General features: G+C 44.9%; 1 protein-coding gene across 4 annotated transcripts in view; it reads right to left on the bottom strand.

Annotated features, from left to right (window-relative positions):
- WDFY4 (WDFY family member 4) overlaps nt 1-17631 on the bottom strand; it is a 324321-nt gene that overhangs the window by 201621 nt on the left and 105069 nt on the right. For all 4 annotated transcript variants that reach the window (XM_074337248.2, XM_074337250.2, XM_019730128.3 and 1 more), the window contains 6 exons: nt 10401-10621; nt 9081-9163; nt 7914-8151; nt 7416-7492; nt 6199-6420; nt 5324-5502 (listed from right to left, as the gene is read on the bottom strand). In XM_074337248.2, the coding sequence (XP_074193349.2) occupies nt 5324-5502; nt 6199-6420; nt 7416-7492; nt 7914-8151; nt 9081-9163; nt 10401-10621 (1020 nt within the window). The remainder of the gene's footprint in view (nt 1-5323; nt 5503-6198; nt 6421-7415; nt 7493-7913; nt 8152-9080; nt 9164-10400; nt 10622-17631) is intronic.

Below are 17631 nucleotides of genomic sequence, written 5' to 3'. Positions count from 1 at the left end.
AACGTATTTTATATAAAAACATTAAAAACATAACTCTTAAAGCTGAGAAACAGTGCAGCAAAACAGTTTATAAAATGCTGGTGGAGGTATAAAAGTGACACTGTGCCTTTGGAAACAAATTTGAAAAGAAATATTGAGAGCCAATGTTTGTCTCAGATATTCCACTAAGAACCTAAATGTCTAGTATTGGTATATTAATTTTTATGTGCTAAAAATAATGACAAACATACAGATTGGAAGGAACGAAATAAAACTCTATCTGCAAATGACATGTCCATGTAGAAAATTCCAAGGAATCTAACACACACACACACACACACACACACACACACACACACACACACACATTCCTAGAACTAGTAAGATCACAGGATATATGATCAACACACCAAAATTAATTGCATTCTATAGACTAACAATGAACATGCAGAAACTAAAATTAAAAACACTATCATTTACTATTTCTCAAAAGAAAGTGAAATAATAAAACATGTATAAGATCTATATACTGAAAATTCCAACAGGATGATAAAAGAAATCAAAGAAGACTTATATAAATGAAGAGAACTACAATGTTCCTGGATAGTAAAGATATCATTTCTCAACATAGTTAACTCTGTCGTTTCTCCCTAAAATGATCTATAGGTTTAATGCAATTCCTATCAAAATCTCAGATGGTTTTTGCAGACAAGCAAACTAATTCTAAAATGTACAGGGGAAGACACAGGCCCTAGAATAGCTTAAACAAGTATCTTAACAAATCGCTTAATTTTTTTTGTTTTTGTGAAAGAAAAATTAAGTTGGAGGTACCACTCTATCCAATATTAAGGTGTACTATATAGCTACAATAATTAAGAGAGTGTGATGTTGTTATGGGGATAGTCACATAGATCACTGGAAGAAAAGAGAAAATCAGGAAATAAACTTATACAAATATGCCCAACTGATTTATGACAAGGGTTGAATAGCAATTCAATGGAGGAAGGATAGTGTCTTTAACAGCGGTGCGGGAGCAAAAAAATAAACTGTGACCTAAACCTCACACCTTAAGCAAAAACTAATGCATAACTGATCACAAATTCAAATGTGAAATTTAAAACTAGAAATAAAAAATTTAAAGCATAGAAGAAAATCTTCAGGATCTAGGACTAGGCAAATTCTTAGACTAGAAACTGAAAGCATTACCCATAAGAGAAAAAACTGATAAGTTATACTTCATCAAATTAAAACTTTGGGTCTGCAAAATCCGATGTGAGACAGGATAAAAAACAAACAAACTATAGATTAGGAAAAATTATTTGCAAATTACATATTTGACAAAGAACTAGTATGTAGAATATATAGAAAAACCCTAAAACCTAATATAAAAAATAGACAAACCATTAGAAAATGGGCAAAGACAGGAACAGACATCACCGAAGAAGATATAAAAGATGGCAAATAAACACATGAGAAAATGCTCAGTCTCGTGAGCCATTAAGGAAATGCAAATTGAAAACACTAGGTATCACTATACCTATCAGAAAGGCTAGTTAAAAACTAGTGACAACACCAAATGAAGAGAAGCTGGATCACTCACTCATCGCTGGTGGAAATGTAAAATGATACAGTCACTCTGGAAAATAATTTGGAAGTTCTTAAACCTGTAACTATCGTAGGACCCAGCAACTGGACCTTCAGGGAAATGAAGACGTAGGAATACACACAAAAACCTATACACAAATGTTCATAGCAACTTTATTTGCCATAGCCCAAAACTGGAAACAGCCTAGATGTCCTTCAGTGGTTAGGTATTCACACCATGAAATACTACTAAGCAATAAAAAGAAATAAACTATTGACACATGAGACAACTTGGATGGATTTCTAGAGAATTACGCTGAACGAAAAAGCTAATCCTAAAAGATCATATACTGTACGATTCTATAGATTTAACACTGTGAAATGACAAAAGTTTAGATTAATGGTTGCCAAGATTAGGGACGGGGATAGGTGAGGGGGTGTGGGTGGAAGGCGGCTATAGTTACATCTTTTATGTAACACTTTTATGGCACACTTGTGATGGAAACATTCTGTTTCTTGGCAGTAGTTGTGGATGCAGGAAACTATGCATATGATAAAATTGTATGACACTAAATACACACACAAATACGAGTAAAACTAGGAAATTTTAATAAATTGGTAGATTATACCTATGTCAACATTTTGGTTGTGATATTGTTCTATAGTTTTGTAAGATGTTACCATTGGGGAAAACTGGGTAAAATTATACAAGATTACTCTCTTTTCTTTCTTATAACTACATTTTAACCTACAATTATCTCAAAAAAAATTTCAGTAAAATAAAAGAAAAATAGTTAAGAGATTTTCACAACTAAAAAGTGATCATTTCAAAGCCCGTGTGGACAATTTTTAAAAATAATAGTATAAGTTAACTAAGTAGTATACAACATTTTCTGTACAATGAAGTCACAACTACTTTTTTTAAGGGGAAAAAAATCTGACAGAAACTACAAACTATGGTAAGATGGAATGTGATCATTTTTCTACTTTTCTCTATTTTTCAGTTATTTCAAAAAATGTTTATATTATTTTTATAAAGACTATAAAATCACTATAGACATTAATATGCATATAAACACATATTTTCTCAGTGAGAGCTCATATGATTTCAGAAATATTTTTTCCCTACCAATTAAATGAGATTTTCAAATAAAAACAAAGCAAGCTTTCAAACACCAGCCCTGCCTGGACCACAGCCCCCAGTGCTTGCTGCCTTCTGCCATTCTCCCAGGCAGAGACTTCTCTCTCTCCCACACTGAAGCTCTGCCCCACCCCTCCCATCCAGCTTGCCCCTTTTCTTCCCAAATTCCTACTGCATTCACCACACCATTTAGATTGATTTATAAACTTAATGTGTTTCAAATTACTCTCACATCATTTTGCTCAATTCGGAATGTTAAAATAATCCCCACCTTTCTAAATTTAACTTATCTTCCCTTGGAAATAAAAACAAAGTCTGTGACATTTGAGAACAGTCGTTAAGCAGGGTTGTCCCCAACACAAGCTGTCCCATCTGGTCCTGGCCCGGATGTCTGCATCTAAACACAGGCCTGTCTGTGCATCCCACTGACTGACCCTGAACCAACCTGTTGAGATCATCTTGGAAAGTCAATTCTGTCAGCCTTGGCCCTTGGCCATTCTCCATGGTATATTTTGGCATGTTTGGCATATCCTATGATATCACACCACTCCCAACTTCCCTGCTGACTGACTCGCGCTGATTCTGTGAGGTCAGAAGTTTATTCATGTACCAATTCACTCAACTACACTATCATCCAGTCCATGTTACTCTTTGTGGCTGTAAATTCAGCGCAATTCACCAAGTGTTTATTGCATGCTTACTAGGTGTGAGCCCCTGGCTAGGTGCAAGCAAGATCCAGATAGCAACAGGACATGTCTCTTAGCCTCAAGATGTGTGAACTATTTCACAGAATACCAACCTATTCTGTGAAACAAGACAGAATAACAACATATCTGTGAAAAAAGATTTTTTGAAAGCCCATCTGTAAGCATACCTGAGCAGATAAAACAAAGACACTGAGACCACGAAGGGGACTACACTTCCCATCCTGGCTAATGTAACTATTTCTTCTTCTCCAGTGACAGCTCTAGCCCTGCTCCATTCTTCCGACTTCCTGGGTAAAAATTCTAAACATACACAGACACCAAATTGCCTCTCATTCTGGCAGCATCCAATTCAGAACAGACTGACTTTATTTCTTTGAACACTTCCCAAAATCAGCTAAGATAAGCCCAAATCCTATAGAAGCCCCTCTTAAATCCTTGTTGCCCCCTGGAGTACAGAGTCTCTTGCTACAGCAAGCTTAATAACTCTAACTTTTGTTTGGTACTATATCCATACTCCTGGAAGTATTTGGCTGGTGGGTGTGAACAATTCCCAACACCAAAAATAGTACCTACCACATAGTAGGTGCTCAACAAATATTTAATGATAAAGAGGGGAGGGAGGGAGGGAGGGAGGGAGGGAGGGAGGGAGGGAGGGAGGGAGGGAGGGAGGAACCAGTATTGTTAATGACTGGAGAAAAAACGTTAACTTTATGTTTTAGAGGACCGGCTTTTCTTATGCTCCTAACAAGTCTTTCTGGTTACCAGTGCCTCTTTTATGACAGTTTTACCAAAGGATAACATCAAATCCATCTCTAGGTGTTCTAAAGAATTTAGGTTGTTCTAACCTAATGATTCTCAACCTGGGTGATTTTGCCCCCCAGGGTAAATTTGGAAATGTCTGGAGATAATCTTTGATGTCCCAAATGGGGAGAGGGGAACGATATGGCATTTTGGTGGAGGAGGCACAAATATTACTGTCTTCTTATACATGAAATAGGCCCCCACAATAAAATTATCCACCCCCAAATGACAATACTGTTAAAATTGAGAAACCCTATTAATGTAAGATCTCCATTCTGGCTGCACATTAGAATCACCCGGGAAATTTCGACATCATTAACAAATTATCCCACCCTCAGACGTTCTGCTATAATTGATGTGGGGTGCAGTCTGTGCACGAAAACTTGAAAGTCTTCCGAGGTGATTCTAGAATGCAGCCTAGGTTAAGATGCTCTTCCAGACTCTGCCCTCTGTGGTCTTGGTCTTCTGGGCCCTTCCTTCTTTGGTTTCTTCAGGGACCTCTGACAGTCACTACTGGAGCAGGGCCGTAATCTCCCAGCTTTCTCTCCCTTATCCCTCAGGACCTCAGGTGTCTCTCCATGATGCTTCGTCCAACTATTTCTTCTCATTCCATTGCCTTCTCTAAGCAGGGGACCATCTTTTCCTCACCATTCTTGCTCTAAATCTGGCAAGATGTGTTGGTGTCTTTGCAAACTCCAGCGTTTTGCTCCGAAGTGTAGTGTGCAGATCAGCTACATTAAACTCACCAGGAAGCCTCTTAGAAAAGCAGAACCTTAGCCAACCCCATTCAGACCTACCTGGGGTCTTCGTATCTTAAGATGTGAGAAGTCTTACTTGGTTCACTCCGACATTTATATTTTCTTACGGCTATTCGTACAGTCATAAGTGTCATGAGGATTCTTATTTCCATGTTTTACCTTCTGCCCTAGTTGTGTGACCTTTATTCCATTTTCTAAAAATGCCCTTTTTATGCCTGAGCTCAGCCAAGTGTTCTGGACAGCAAGAGGATTTCATTGGCAAAAGCAAACCAAGAACTAAACTGAGGTCACCCAGGGTGGTGTAGCTGGGAAGAATGGCCGTGGGGCAAGGGCAACTGAGGGAACCATCTCACCTTGGCAGAGCCAATGACCTGTCCATCCAGGTAGGTAGAAACATTACAATTCTTTTTCATTTCCTTGGTGACAACCACAGCCAGGTGATGCCATTGACCACAAGCCAGCAGCTGGCCACACCTGACCCGAAGCTGGCGTCCTGCGGAAGGCTCAGAGTCATCCTCAGGTTCCATGACATCTAGAAAAGAGAACAAACACCATACCTCAAAGGCAGCTTCATGCTACAGCAACCCAGCAGAACAGGAACGGAGCCTGGAGCCAATGAGCCATGGCCATGCCCCTTCTCATAAAATAATAATACCAGCAGATATCATTGCTGAGGTCTTGCTTTATGTCAGACAGTGTTTTACGGACTGTTATAAATATTAGCTCATTTCATATTCATGGAAACCGTGTGAGATAGGTGCTATCACAATTCCCATTTTACCATCCCAAGGCACAGAGAGGCACAGAGATTGCCCAAGGTCATGCAGCCAGGGCACAAACCCAGGAGTCGGGCTCCAGGTCTAGCCCACACCAGAGTGCCACCACAGTGATGCACATTTCCTGGCACAGTCCTGAGAGGTATCAGGGAAAGGACAGTTATGCTGTGTGTCAAGGATGTCAAGCCATCCTTTGGGCCTTCTGGGTGTTTCACAATGACACTCTCAGGGCACACGAGAACAGCAGGTGTGGCCAGGATATGCTGGACCACCTCGGGCTATCACAGGTGGGTGAACCTGGAGATCCAGGCTGAGCTCTAAATGGCAGATCCAGGACCAGCCTCAGCATACTAAAGAGGGTTGGACTCCCGGGCCCTTGCACCAAGAGCTGCTGACTTAGCCCCATTCCCCCCAAGTGTGAACAAAATCAACTTTGGCTCCCAACACCTTACCCAGGGGCTGAAACTCTTTCTCTTCTGTAGACACAATCAAGGAGAGGTCCTCCAGGCAGAGGCTGACTGAGAAGCAGACAAAGGGCTGCTCGGTCCTGGCCAGGTGGCGCACCAGGGTCAGGAAGTGCAGCGGGTGGCCCTCGGTGACAGTGCTGTGTCTGCTGATCAGGAACCAGCAGGAGAAGGTCAGGCCGCCGGGGGGAGGGAAGGACCTGGCAGCACCTGGGGTCAGAACAGAAATATACCCTTAGGCTTTAGCCAGCCGCTGTGCCTCACCTGACTCATGCCCACTTTACCTCCACCCCACTCAGCAGGATGCTCTTGTCTCCTTATTCATTCTCTTAGGAATAAGTCATATTCCCAACAGGACTTCAGCCTAGATCCTCAAAGCCTCTCTGCAATCCTGTCCCACCTATTATTCCATGCTGCCTTGCCAAGGGGACCAGGTGGGGGGCACAACCCTGATATCCATCATCATTTGGCCCACTAGTCACCTGATCTAAAGGTGGGCAGTGTGCTACGTGGGACAGAGAGCACTGGCCTCTCCCAGCTGACATCTGCATGGGTGGCTCCATTCTAAGGAAATCCATGCCCTCCCACCTAGGAACAGGGTTGGCAGTACTGGTGCGGCCCGCCCTCCTCACTGAGTGAGCAGACTCAGCCTTGGTGCCCCACGCTGACAGGCCATGAATGCAATTACTCCTGAGCACCCACTCTCACACGAAACCCAGGCCCAGTTCCCCTGACAGAGGGAGCCTGGCTTTCAACTGAGCACATCACTGTACAAAGCACACCAAGGCCCAGGTCAATCCCCACACAAGCCAAGGACGGACTTGTTCCTGGAAGTCATCAACATGGAACTCATATTCCTTTCTAGGGGCGAGGTGTCCATTTCAGGATTTGTCAGTCACCGACAAAATGAATCAAACTCAGGTTCAGCTGCCCGGTCACCCACTGAGCCCATCAGTGCTCACTAAGCCCCCTTTATACACAGAGCCATGGGCTGGGCCCTTGGGACACACAATGAGCAGGACACCCCTGCCCTGAGAGAGGCATGACAAACTGGAAGGATGGCTCATCTACAGATACACAGGACCAAGAAGAAGCCTCAGCTTTCTTGAAATGCCCAGTGGAAATCTGAAATCAAGGCTCTCTAAGGACTTAGTCCCCAGGCAGAATGAGGAGAGCTCAGCAAGCTAGTCCCAGGAAGTACCTACCTGCCCCAATCCCTCCGGAGACTGAGTACTCGGTGCTGGTTCCCATAACTGTAGACAGGGTCGGAATAAACAAACAGCTGGAAAGATGAAAGGGTCTCAGATCATTGGCCTGCACTCCAGCCTCTGCTGTGACAACTCCCCTCTGTCCCTCTGCAGGGGCCTCACTAGCTCTTAGACCATGAGGCCCCCAAGGACAGAAAGCAGCTGATGCTGGTACAATGGCCCTAAGAGAAGGAATCCACCTGTAGGCTGGAGGAGAGAACATTCTAGAATGCAGACATGCCAGGGGGAGAAGAAGGTCCTGGCCCTACACAGCTGGGGACACTGCCCCTAAAAGTACACTGAGTAGATGTGCTGTCCATGACCCAGACACAGTCTACTACTGAGTGGTGAGAGCTGATGGGAACCATAATTTTGTAATCAATATTATAATTCATTTATAATCAGGCACTGGGAAATTAATAAAGCATATTTCAAATATACAAAAGTCTGTCATACCCATAACCGTCCACAGACATGTCAAATTCCACGAACGATGGAGCCAAGGCAGCCCTCTGAGGTTGCAGGTTGCGTGGGGAGGTCATGGAGATGAGGCTCAGTGCCATTGGAAGGGCGGTGGTGGAGCCCTGGGATGGCCCCGAGGGCCTGAGGGTCTGTGTGACTGCTGGGCACGGGCTGGCATCCTGGATGGCTCTTGCAGGACTCTCAACAGTCACTAGCACCCCTGCCTGTGACCCTAAGGCAGCAAGCAAGAGAAGAGATATGTCTTTCCTCGAAGTATTCTCACCTTTCTTCTGACAATAGCACTGCCATTTCTGCCACAGTCTCCTCAAAGGAGGGCTCTGCAGAGTCGCCATGCATTTCCTAACCACTATGAGGATGGCTTTCCTGGGCCTTCCCATCTGGGCTCCCTGCTGATTTTGATAATGCTGAACCATGGCGCAACCTGCTCCTCCTAGAAACATCTCCCTTTAATTCCATCACGCCCCCGATTCTGTGGCTGTCCTTGGCTGGCCTCACTGGCAGTTACTCTCTGAGGCTTAGGGCTAACTCACCCACCTCCACACACTCTTTCACAATAGCCTGTCTCCTTGAAAGCTCTTCTCTCCCACCTATAGCTCCCAGCCCAAGCCCGACTATCTTGCTTTCCAACTGGGCCTCCTTGCCTTGAGGTCCTGTGTGACCTTACATTCAGTACGTCCACAGCTTCCTTTTCTCCCAGCTGGTTCCCTGGACCAGCATCCTCCCGGGTACCAGGCCTGACACTAAGGGATCCACCCAGTGCTTTGACCTCCTGACCCCTAACTCCCCTGAGTTGGGAGCTGTACAGAAAGCCGACCCTGGGCACCTCCATCCAGGTGCAGCTCCGGGAACTCCAGCTGTGTCGTGACCCTATCACTGTTTCTGAGATTGGGGCTCAGCAGGATCATGAATGTGCTTAGCATCACCTGTCTTATATGGGGTAAGGGTCGTCCTTCTCCTTTCAGATCTGGCCGCTCCTCGGGACCACCAGCCCCTTGACTTTTCCTCATTTGCTCCATTGAGCGTTGGGCAAACTAGTTTTCAAATCTGTCTGCTTCCCATCTGTTGTAAATGAGCCCTTACAAGGAGCACACATTCTTTTAATCCCCGTTAACCTGCCCCTGTTGTTTCCTCTGTCCTTACCTGAGCATCCAGAGTCCCCTCCACGCACAGGAGACGTCATTGCAGCCAACAGACGTGGGGGAGTTCCAAGACGTAAAAACTGTCTAAGTATCATAACATATAAGAGAACAAAATGAAGATATTTTGTGGGCAGACGTTTTCTGCAGCTTCGTAGAGTGCTTTTCTAGATCTCAGTGCTCCCTGGTTCTCCCTCCAAGCTTTTCTCTCCCTGCCTAGAAACTCTTCAAGTCGTGCACAAACAGGCCGTCCCTCTAGCTCCCAGATCAGACAGCTTGTGAGTTTTGACTTTTCAGGTGCTTTTGACTTAACCAGTGACTAGCTAGGAGCTCAAATTGGACCTTAAACGGAAAAGGAATATGTTGGAAAATAATTCTGTCATGCATTGTTTATAAGTTTCTAACAAAATTTACTAAGCAGCTGAATGAAGCACGGTGACCTTGTCTGGCAGCTTGCATGTACAGAGGGTGAAAGAGGCTAGTCTGACCCCTGGGTCCCATGCCTGTTTGTTGAAGGCGTTACCTTCTGAACCCTCTACATTTGGTACTGTGTGTCAGCAGAGGCCTGGCAGGCCTGTGACCCCCAGGCACCACCCTCCCTACACCACGATGGGGGGGGGCAAAGCGGGGGACCACCCTGCAGCCTTTCTTTCCTGTTTTTTTGTCTTCTGTGTCTGCTCTGTCCTGTGCCTCTTCCCGCCCTGCTGTAGCTCTCCAGTAAACATGTGGCTTCATGGAGGGGCTGCCATGAAGGCCCCCACAGATTACAATGGCGCTGCCTCTGAGCCCCTCCTTGCCAGGAGTCCCTGCCACTGCCCCTCACACCAGCCAAGTTCCCTGCAGGTTAGCCACTGGGCACAGTCAGGCCCTAAGCCCCCACCCCTCTCAGCAAAGCATCTTCGTCTGCCAGGCTCCCGCGTCTCCTGGGCTGCACAGGCCTCAGGTCTCACCAGGCTGGCTTCCTTGAAGCCCCGCCTCTTTACACCCATTCTCCCAACTGTGGTTCTCCCAGCTCTGCGTCGCTCCAGCGCTCTCCACCGAGCATCCCCACAGAGCTATTCTGTATTGTCACAGGACCCTTTGACTATCATCCCCTCTCCCTGAGACCATCAGCTCATGGGAGGGCCTCTGCGTTGTGGGCTCCACACCACCCCAACAGTCCCACGGCTCCTCCCTGGACTTCCAGTGTCCAGTGCCAGAAAGGGACATGCCCCACGGTGGCAGAGGAGCATGGGGACACCTGTTCCTACGCACTCCTCCTGCCTACTGTGTGCGAACACAGCTATCAGGGGCTCAGCAGTGTTTCACGTGCAGAACATGGTACCTTAGCACATCTGGTTCAATAGCTTGAGAAGCAAGCTTTTCAAAAATCCTGATGAGGCCCGAGTGCAGAGGCCTGCTGCTGCTACTGGTGGTGAAGATGTGGTGGCAGGAGGTCACGAGGGTCCTAAGCATCCCTGCCTCACACACGACCTGACGGTTCTTCTCCGATTTCACCAAGGACTGGATGTGACTGGCCATGGAACACTGCATCTCCTCAGAAAGCTGCAAGGTAATCAGAGTCAACCATGAGTTCCTGAGGTCAAAACATTTTGTGGGCAATTTTGATAGGCTCCCGATCAGGCCCCAAGTCGGTTGTGGGGCAAGCAGGCTGCTCCCACCACAGCCTGCACTACGGCCAGGCCCTCTTTACACACAAGCTCAGATCCCAGAGGCCAGTCTACAGGATGACATGCGCTGCTGGCATCGGCTGCCGAAGAGGCAGACAGCTGAAATCAGAGGTGGGTGGTATTTGACCCACACGATGTTTAAGTAGTCCCTGAATTAATTGCTAAAATTTAAAAGCCTGAAGATTTCACGTAAAAGTCCAGATCTATGGCCTCTCTCAAAAGATGGAAAGATCTGGTCAGGGAGGTTTGCAGTCCTGCATGTGTTGAAAAGTAGTTGGAACTAGGCAGTGGCTGTGCCCTCTAGTGGGTCCCACATTCCCCCCCTGCTGCCCCCACAGCTGACTCAGTTAGCAGACCTGCCTTTGAGTTTGTACCCCTAACACTTCACTGGGAAGTACAAGACTCAGGAAGTAACCCACATACACTACTTGCTGTGGCATATGCAGCCCTCTTCATCGTCACGTACTGAACCTCACCCAGAGAGGACCACTGATCCTGTGGAAGCCTTCGCTGACATCGCCCCTTCTCCCCCCAGGTGTCATCTTCCTCCCCACCACCCTCCAATTGTCCATTGTCCAGCTCTCTGTTTTAAGTACATTTTGACACACGGACAGCGTGTGTCAAATCTCAGAGACCTATGATGATGTAGATGGCATCTAGGTTAGTGCACCATGTAAAGCCAGGAGTAATCACAAAGGCGCTTATTGAATAATCTTTACCTAATGACGGCTGGCTTCTGGTCCCATCGAGTCTCAGACCATCTGTCACCCACACGTGTCCCCCATGAAGCTTTCTTGGAGTCCTTCCCTGCTTCTCTTTCTTCCTCTTCTCCCACAAAGAGGTATTAACTGCCTCTTCAGTATCAGGTGTGTGCAAAGTTTTAGGCATTTCAAGGTGAATATGTCCCCACTCTCAAGGGAATCACGGACTAAAGGTGAGACAGGTGAAGAGAGTCTCAGCCCAGTGGGAGAAGTGTTCTAGCAGAAAATTTACACAGTCCAGGAGGGGAGGGGTTCCCCACAGCCCCTTGCACATTTCATGGAGCTCTTGGAGTTAGAATAGAGCCAAGGCCTGGCACCAAGTTTGGGGACCAAATTTTACCCTGGGATGGGACTCCTTCCTGGGTGTTTAGGATGTGCCAGGCCCTAGTCAAAGCATGTTGACATGTATAGATTATGCAATCCCTATGAGGAAACATATGAGGGAGGTACTATTACTATCCCTATTTTACAGATGAAGAAACTGAGCCCAGAGAAGTCAATTGTCCGGGCCACAAGTTAGGGCAAATCCTGGCTGAGAATCACCTCAGTCTATCTCCTCCCCACGTGGGCGGTTATTTGGGGAGCCCTGCCCAGAGACGGTCAAGAGAATGTTTGTGTCACTAAGGTACAGAAATTAGTAAGATATCATTCTTCTACAAGCCATGAACACAGTTTTGTAGTATATATGTTTCAAGGATTAAATTGTATGGTGAAACATACTTACACTGTTGGTCATCAGTTTCTAAATTTTTTTAAACAAATGAATGGTTTACACAGCTCACCCTACTGTCCTCCAACCTTCCTTCCAGAAGGATGGCACCCACAGCTCCTGCCTCAAACTGATGGCATTCAGTAAAATTCCCATCTTTATAATACTTTCAGTAATATTTCAGATTTAAAATTTTAGACTACTTGATTTTAGTTTAAAATTTAACTACAACAAATGGTTTTCCAGGGGGACTGCTCCCATGCAGGATTTTGCCATTCTGAAATGTCACTGTTTTGGTAACACCACTGATGTCAACAAGAGATCTAATCACTTGGAGATGATGGTCCCCGCAAAGGACTGAATATTTGTGTTCCTCCGAAATTCCTATGTTGAAACCTAACCCCCAGTGTGATGGTATTTAGAGGTGGGGCCTTTGGGAAGCGATTAGATCATGAAGGTGGGAGCCCTCAAGGGTGGAATCAGAGCCCTTCTAAAAGAGACCCCAGAGACCTCCTTCCTCCCTTGTGCCTTATGATGACACAGTAAGAAGAGGGACATCAGTCTTTCACCAGACGCTGAATCTGCCAGCACCACGATCTCGGACTTCCCAGCCTGCTGAACTGTGATAAATAAATGCGTGTTGCTCATAAGCCACCCACTCCACGGTCTCTTGTTATAGCAGCCAAAATGGATGGAGATGACCCCCTTCCCTGTCCCTGTAAGTTCTGCACAGCCAGCCTGAGCTGATAGAGACGTATGTGTAGCCAACGGGAACCAGAAACAGAAGGTAGAAATGCTAAGACTCATTTGCAGCAAGCAGTTCCCTCACTTTTACTTTGAAGAGCTCTTCCATGTGGAAATCTACCCAACATCCTTGATTCTGTTCCCCAGATCTTTCTTCTGATGCTCGAAGCGTCCCTTCCTGCATCCCGCAGAGGTTGCTCCTCTGCCTTCCTTCTCCATTCTTCTCACAACGGAAAAGGAGCTCCCACTCTCTTGCCTCAAACTTTCCCTCTCCCAGAACTTGGATTTGGGTAACTGCGTCTTTTAATTTGGGGGGAGAGTTGGGAAGTCTTCAAGGGTAGGGTTGGAGAGTTGTATGAAACAAGATGCAAAAATCACATCGCAATGTATTATGAATAAGAATGAAAAAGAAATGTCTCCAAGCTCCAGTGTTTATACCAGCACTTCACTTACTGCTTTGGGGACTTCTGGTTTTCTTTTCCATTTGTTTGTTTTTGCTTCTCCCCTCCCCCACTGGAGCAGACATATTTAAAATCTACATACACAAACATGAAAAAAGAAAGAAAAAAAGCAAAAAGTTTCCAAAAGGGAGAAATGCTGATCTTGCCTAATGATGCCACAAGTTTACTCCAAAATTGCTCAAAGCCCCATAATGGAGGAGGGAAAATTGATCGTCCTCATTATCACTGCAGCTCTGTCAATACCAATATTGCCTTGTTTGGAATAAAATGTGCTGTTTTTCAATGTTGGTTCCAGTAAAATGGGGTTTTAGTGAAAATATGAGCAGTAGCAGGAAACCAGTCTGGTTCTCCCCCTACAAATGGATTGATTTTCCTAACGCATATTACTTCCAACGCAGGAAAGGGGATGGTGGTTCAATTAGGACTCAGTGGTGAGCGTGCAGGGTCACCGGGCTGGACCCCCAAGGCAAATTATCACAGAGCATTTTGTGGGGTGGCCTTAAGGAATTTTCTGCTTTCTCCACTTAACAGTTGTGTCTTCACATCCATCCTTGTCCAGCTATGGATGTTTATTCTCCCTGCCCCCACCCCCGACTAACCTTCTTGGTTCATATTAATATGGTTCCAGCACCCAATGAGGGCTGGGTCCTGGTGGGGTGGCATGGGCTTTGGGTGCATCAGTTCACGTTGTGTCTTCTGGACATTAACCACGGCGCCCTGACCTAGACATGAAAACCATCAGATGGCCCGCATCTGCTTCCCCCCGACTCTTAAAAAGAATGAGGGATTTCTATTGAGCTACTCAAATTTGTATGAGTCGCTTGTTCCAATTTTGTTGAAATATTCTTTATTCGATGATTTTGGAAGAGAGATGGTACAATTTAAGTGACCTGAGCTTTTATAATCACAGACTATTAATGGGATGCCAGGGATAAATAGGGCCCACAAATGTGTTTTATTTAATAAGTCGTTATCGTTTTTATCTTTGCTTGCTTAGTTTTCTCTTTATAAGGGTGTAAACTTTCCATTTTGCCACAGTCCGACCAGCCTGATATTTACGGTACCCATATGGCCATGTAGGCATGGGAGTTTGTGACGTTGCTTTAGGTGTAGGAAGCGTCTAAATCCCATCGAGTCAGTAGAAGCCTTGTCCAAAGGCATGGCGCCCTGGCTGTACTTGCATAGGTATGCAACTGAGACCAACGGCTCTACATCTTCTGCTTCTTGCACAAATTACATACGTTTGACAGCCAGTGCTTCCTGGTGACAGAAGCCAGGGATCTTGCACTATTTACAAAGTATTTGTCTCTACCCGGCTTTACTTCCATCCTCTCCTTTGGTCCACCCTGTGCTCCAGCCCCAGTAACGTACTCACCCTTTGCTAAATAAACCACTTTGATTGATGTTCAAAGCTAGAAAAGCACTTTCCAATCCCATCCTTTTGCTGAGCTCCTATTTATTATTCAAAAGACGATTCATATGTCCTCTCATCTAAGGAAACTTTTCTGACTTTCCCAACCAGTACTGTGGCCATACTTCAATCATTATAAATACCACACTTTGACAGGCTCGTTTATATGTTCTTTCTCTCTCTTGCTCTCTGTGCCTTCCCTGTCCTCCTCAGCCCCCAGTTCACTGTGCACTGCTGCCTGAGGTGATAACTCTTCAGCCTTGTTTTCCTGTCACCTATCTCTGTCCCTCAGACACAATAGCACCTAATAAGTGCAAGCCCCAGGGGACAAGTGTTCTAGGACACAGGAAGTGCACGTAACTCAGGGAGCGGATGGAGTGGTCAGAAAAGGTGAGTAAGTGCCAAATAACTGTTGAAGGATAATGAAGAGAGAGCCAGGCCAGCAGGAGAATCGGTCTTTCTGGGAGAGGGGACAGCACGTACAAAGGCCAGGGGTTGAGAGTGAGCACGGCCTTGCAGGAAAAGGCTGGAGGCTGTGGGCAGTGGTCAGCCCGGCTTATTCACCCCTGTGGTCAGCCCTGAAATGGAGCATGAGAACATCACCAGGAAAATCAGCTTGTAAGCATCCATTCAGGACGATGTCTGCACAACCTGGAACCTGACACATCTATGAAGAGCTTCCATAACCTTGGACACATTCCCTCACTCCATGATAGCTGGACCAGGTAAGCAGTGGAGCCCAACGGAAGGCTCCCTGAGACCCAGAAGCACCCTGCAGCCAGAGCCCTTCCCATCTATGGCTGGGGCGTCCTCGGGGAGCCCAGTAAAAGAGGCAATAACTTACCCTGGGTGTCCCTACTGCTTGGGCCAAAGTAAACTGTCAAAACAACTCTTTTGTTAAGAGAGATTTTTTAAACAGATTTGTTGTTGTTGTTAACAGATTCCCATCCATGATTATCTGGAGGAGGTTCCGTGAACAAGATGGTAGAGAACAGTCTCTTGTGGAAATGAGGGATCTCTTCACAAGCAGACTGTGGCTCAAAGCCTGGTGTGTTGCTTCTGAGCTTCCAGGTAAACAGTCACCATTCCTTCACACTCTGGGCACAGGGCACCCAAATAGGTACCAAGAGCACAGTCTTGTGCTGGTTTGACACCACCTGCTAGGTAACGTGGGCTAGTTACTTTCTCTAAGACTCCGTTTCCTCAGCTTTGACATAAGAATAATGAAAATAAATTCCACTCAAAAAAATTCCAGAACTGAAATATATACTGAAATAAAAGAAGAAACAGAGGGAAACATCATAGAATACCACCACACAGAAATAATAGACAACAAAAAGGCAAAGAAACAATGGAGACACAGCTTCACCAGAAAACTAAAGATAGAATGACAGGAAATCCTCACCTATCAATAATCTCCCTAAATGTAAATGGACTGAACTCACCAATAAAAAGGCACAGAGTAGCAGATTGGATCAAAAAACTAAACCCAACCATATGCTGTCTCCAAGAGACACATCTCAGCTACAAGGACAAGCATAGACTCAAAGTGAAAGGGTGGAAATTGACACTCCAAGCAAATGGTACCCAGAGAAAATCAGGTGTAGCCATAATGATATCAGATGAAACAGACTTCAAGGTGAAAAAGATAACAAGAGACAAAGATGGACATTACATAATGGTGAAGGGGACTGTACAACAAGAAGACATAACAGTCATCAATATTTATGCCCCCAATCAGGGAGCACCGAAATACACCAAGCAACTACTAACACAACTAAAGGGAGAAATTGACCAAAACACAATTATACTAGGGGACTTAAATACACCATTGACAGCTATGGATAGATCATCCAAACAGAAAATAAATAACGAAATAGTAGCCCTAAATGACACATTAGATGAAATGGACATAATTGACATTTATAGAGCACTTCATCCTAAAACATCAGACTACACATTCTTTTCTAGTGTACATGGAACATTCTCAAGGATAGACCATATATTGGGACATAAAATCAGTCTCAACAAATTTAAGAAGATTGAAATCATACCATGCATATTCTCTGATCACAAGGCTTTGAAATTGGATATCAACTGCAAAAAGAAAGCGGGAAAAAACACAAATACATGGAGATTAAACAACATACTTTTAAAGAAGGACTGGGTCAAAGAAGAAATTAGAGGAGAGATCAAAAGATACATAGAAACAAATGACAATGAAAATACATCCTACCAAAATTTTGGGGATGCAGCGAAAGCAGTTTTAAGAGGGAAATTTATCTCATTACAGGCCTATCTCAAGAAACAAGAAAACTCCCAAATAAATAACCTCATGTTACACCTTAAATAACTAGAAAAAGAAGAACAAGTAAAACCCAAGGTCAGCAGAAGAAAGGAAATAACAAAAATTAGAGCAGAACTAAATGAAATAGAGAACAAAAAGACAATAGAAAAAATTAATATGACAAAGAGCTGGTTCTTTGAAAAGATTAACAAAATTGACAAACCCTTGGCTAGACTTACTAAGATAAAAAGAGAGAAGACACTGATTCACAAAATCAGAAACGTAAAAGGGGAAGTTATCACGGACACCACAGAAATACAAAGGATCATCCAAGAATACTATGAAGGACTATATGCCACCAAATTCAACAACCTAGAAGAAATGGACAAGTTCTTAGAAACATATAGCCTTCCAAGGCTGAACCATGAAGAACTGGAAAATCTAAACAGACCGATCACCAGTAACGAAACTGAATCAGTCATCCAAAACCTTCCCAAAAGCAAAAGTCCGGG

The sequence above is a fragment of the Rhinolophus sinicus genome, chromosome 15, assembly GCF_057876585.1.
Source record: "Rhinolophus sinicus isolate RSI-liver-muscle chromosome 15, RSI-T2T, whole genome shotgun sequence".
Classification (NCBI taxonomy): domain Eukaryota; kingdom Metazoa; phylum Chordata; class Mammalia; order Chiroptera; family Rhinolophidae; genus Rhinolophus; species Rhinolophus sinicus.
This window is presented reverse-complemented; position numbering and strand designations above follow the sequence as displayed.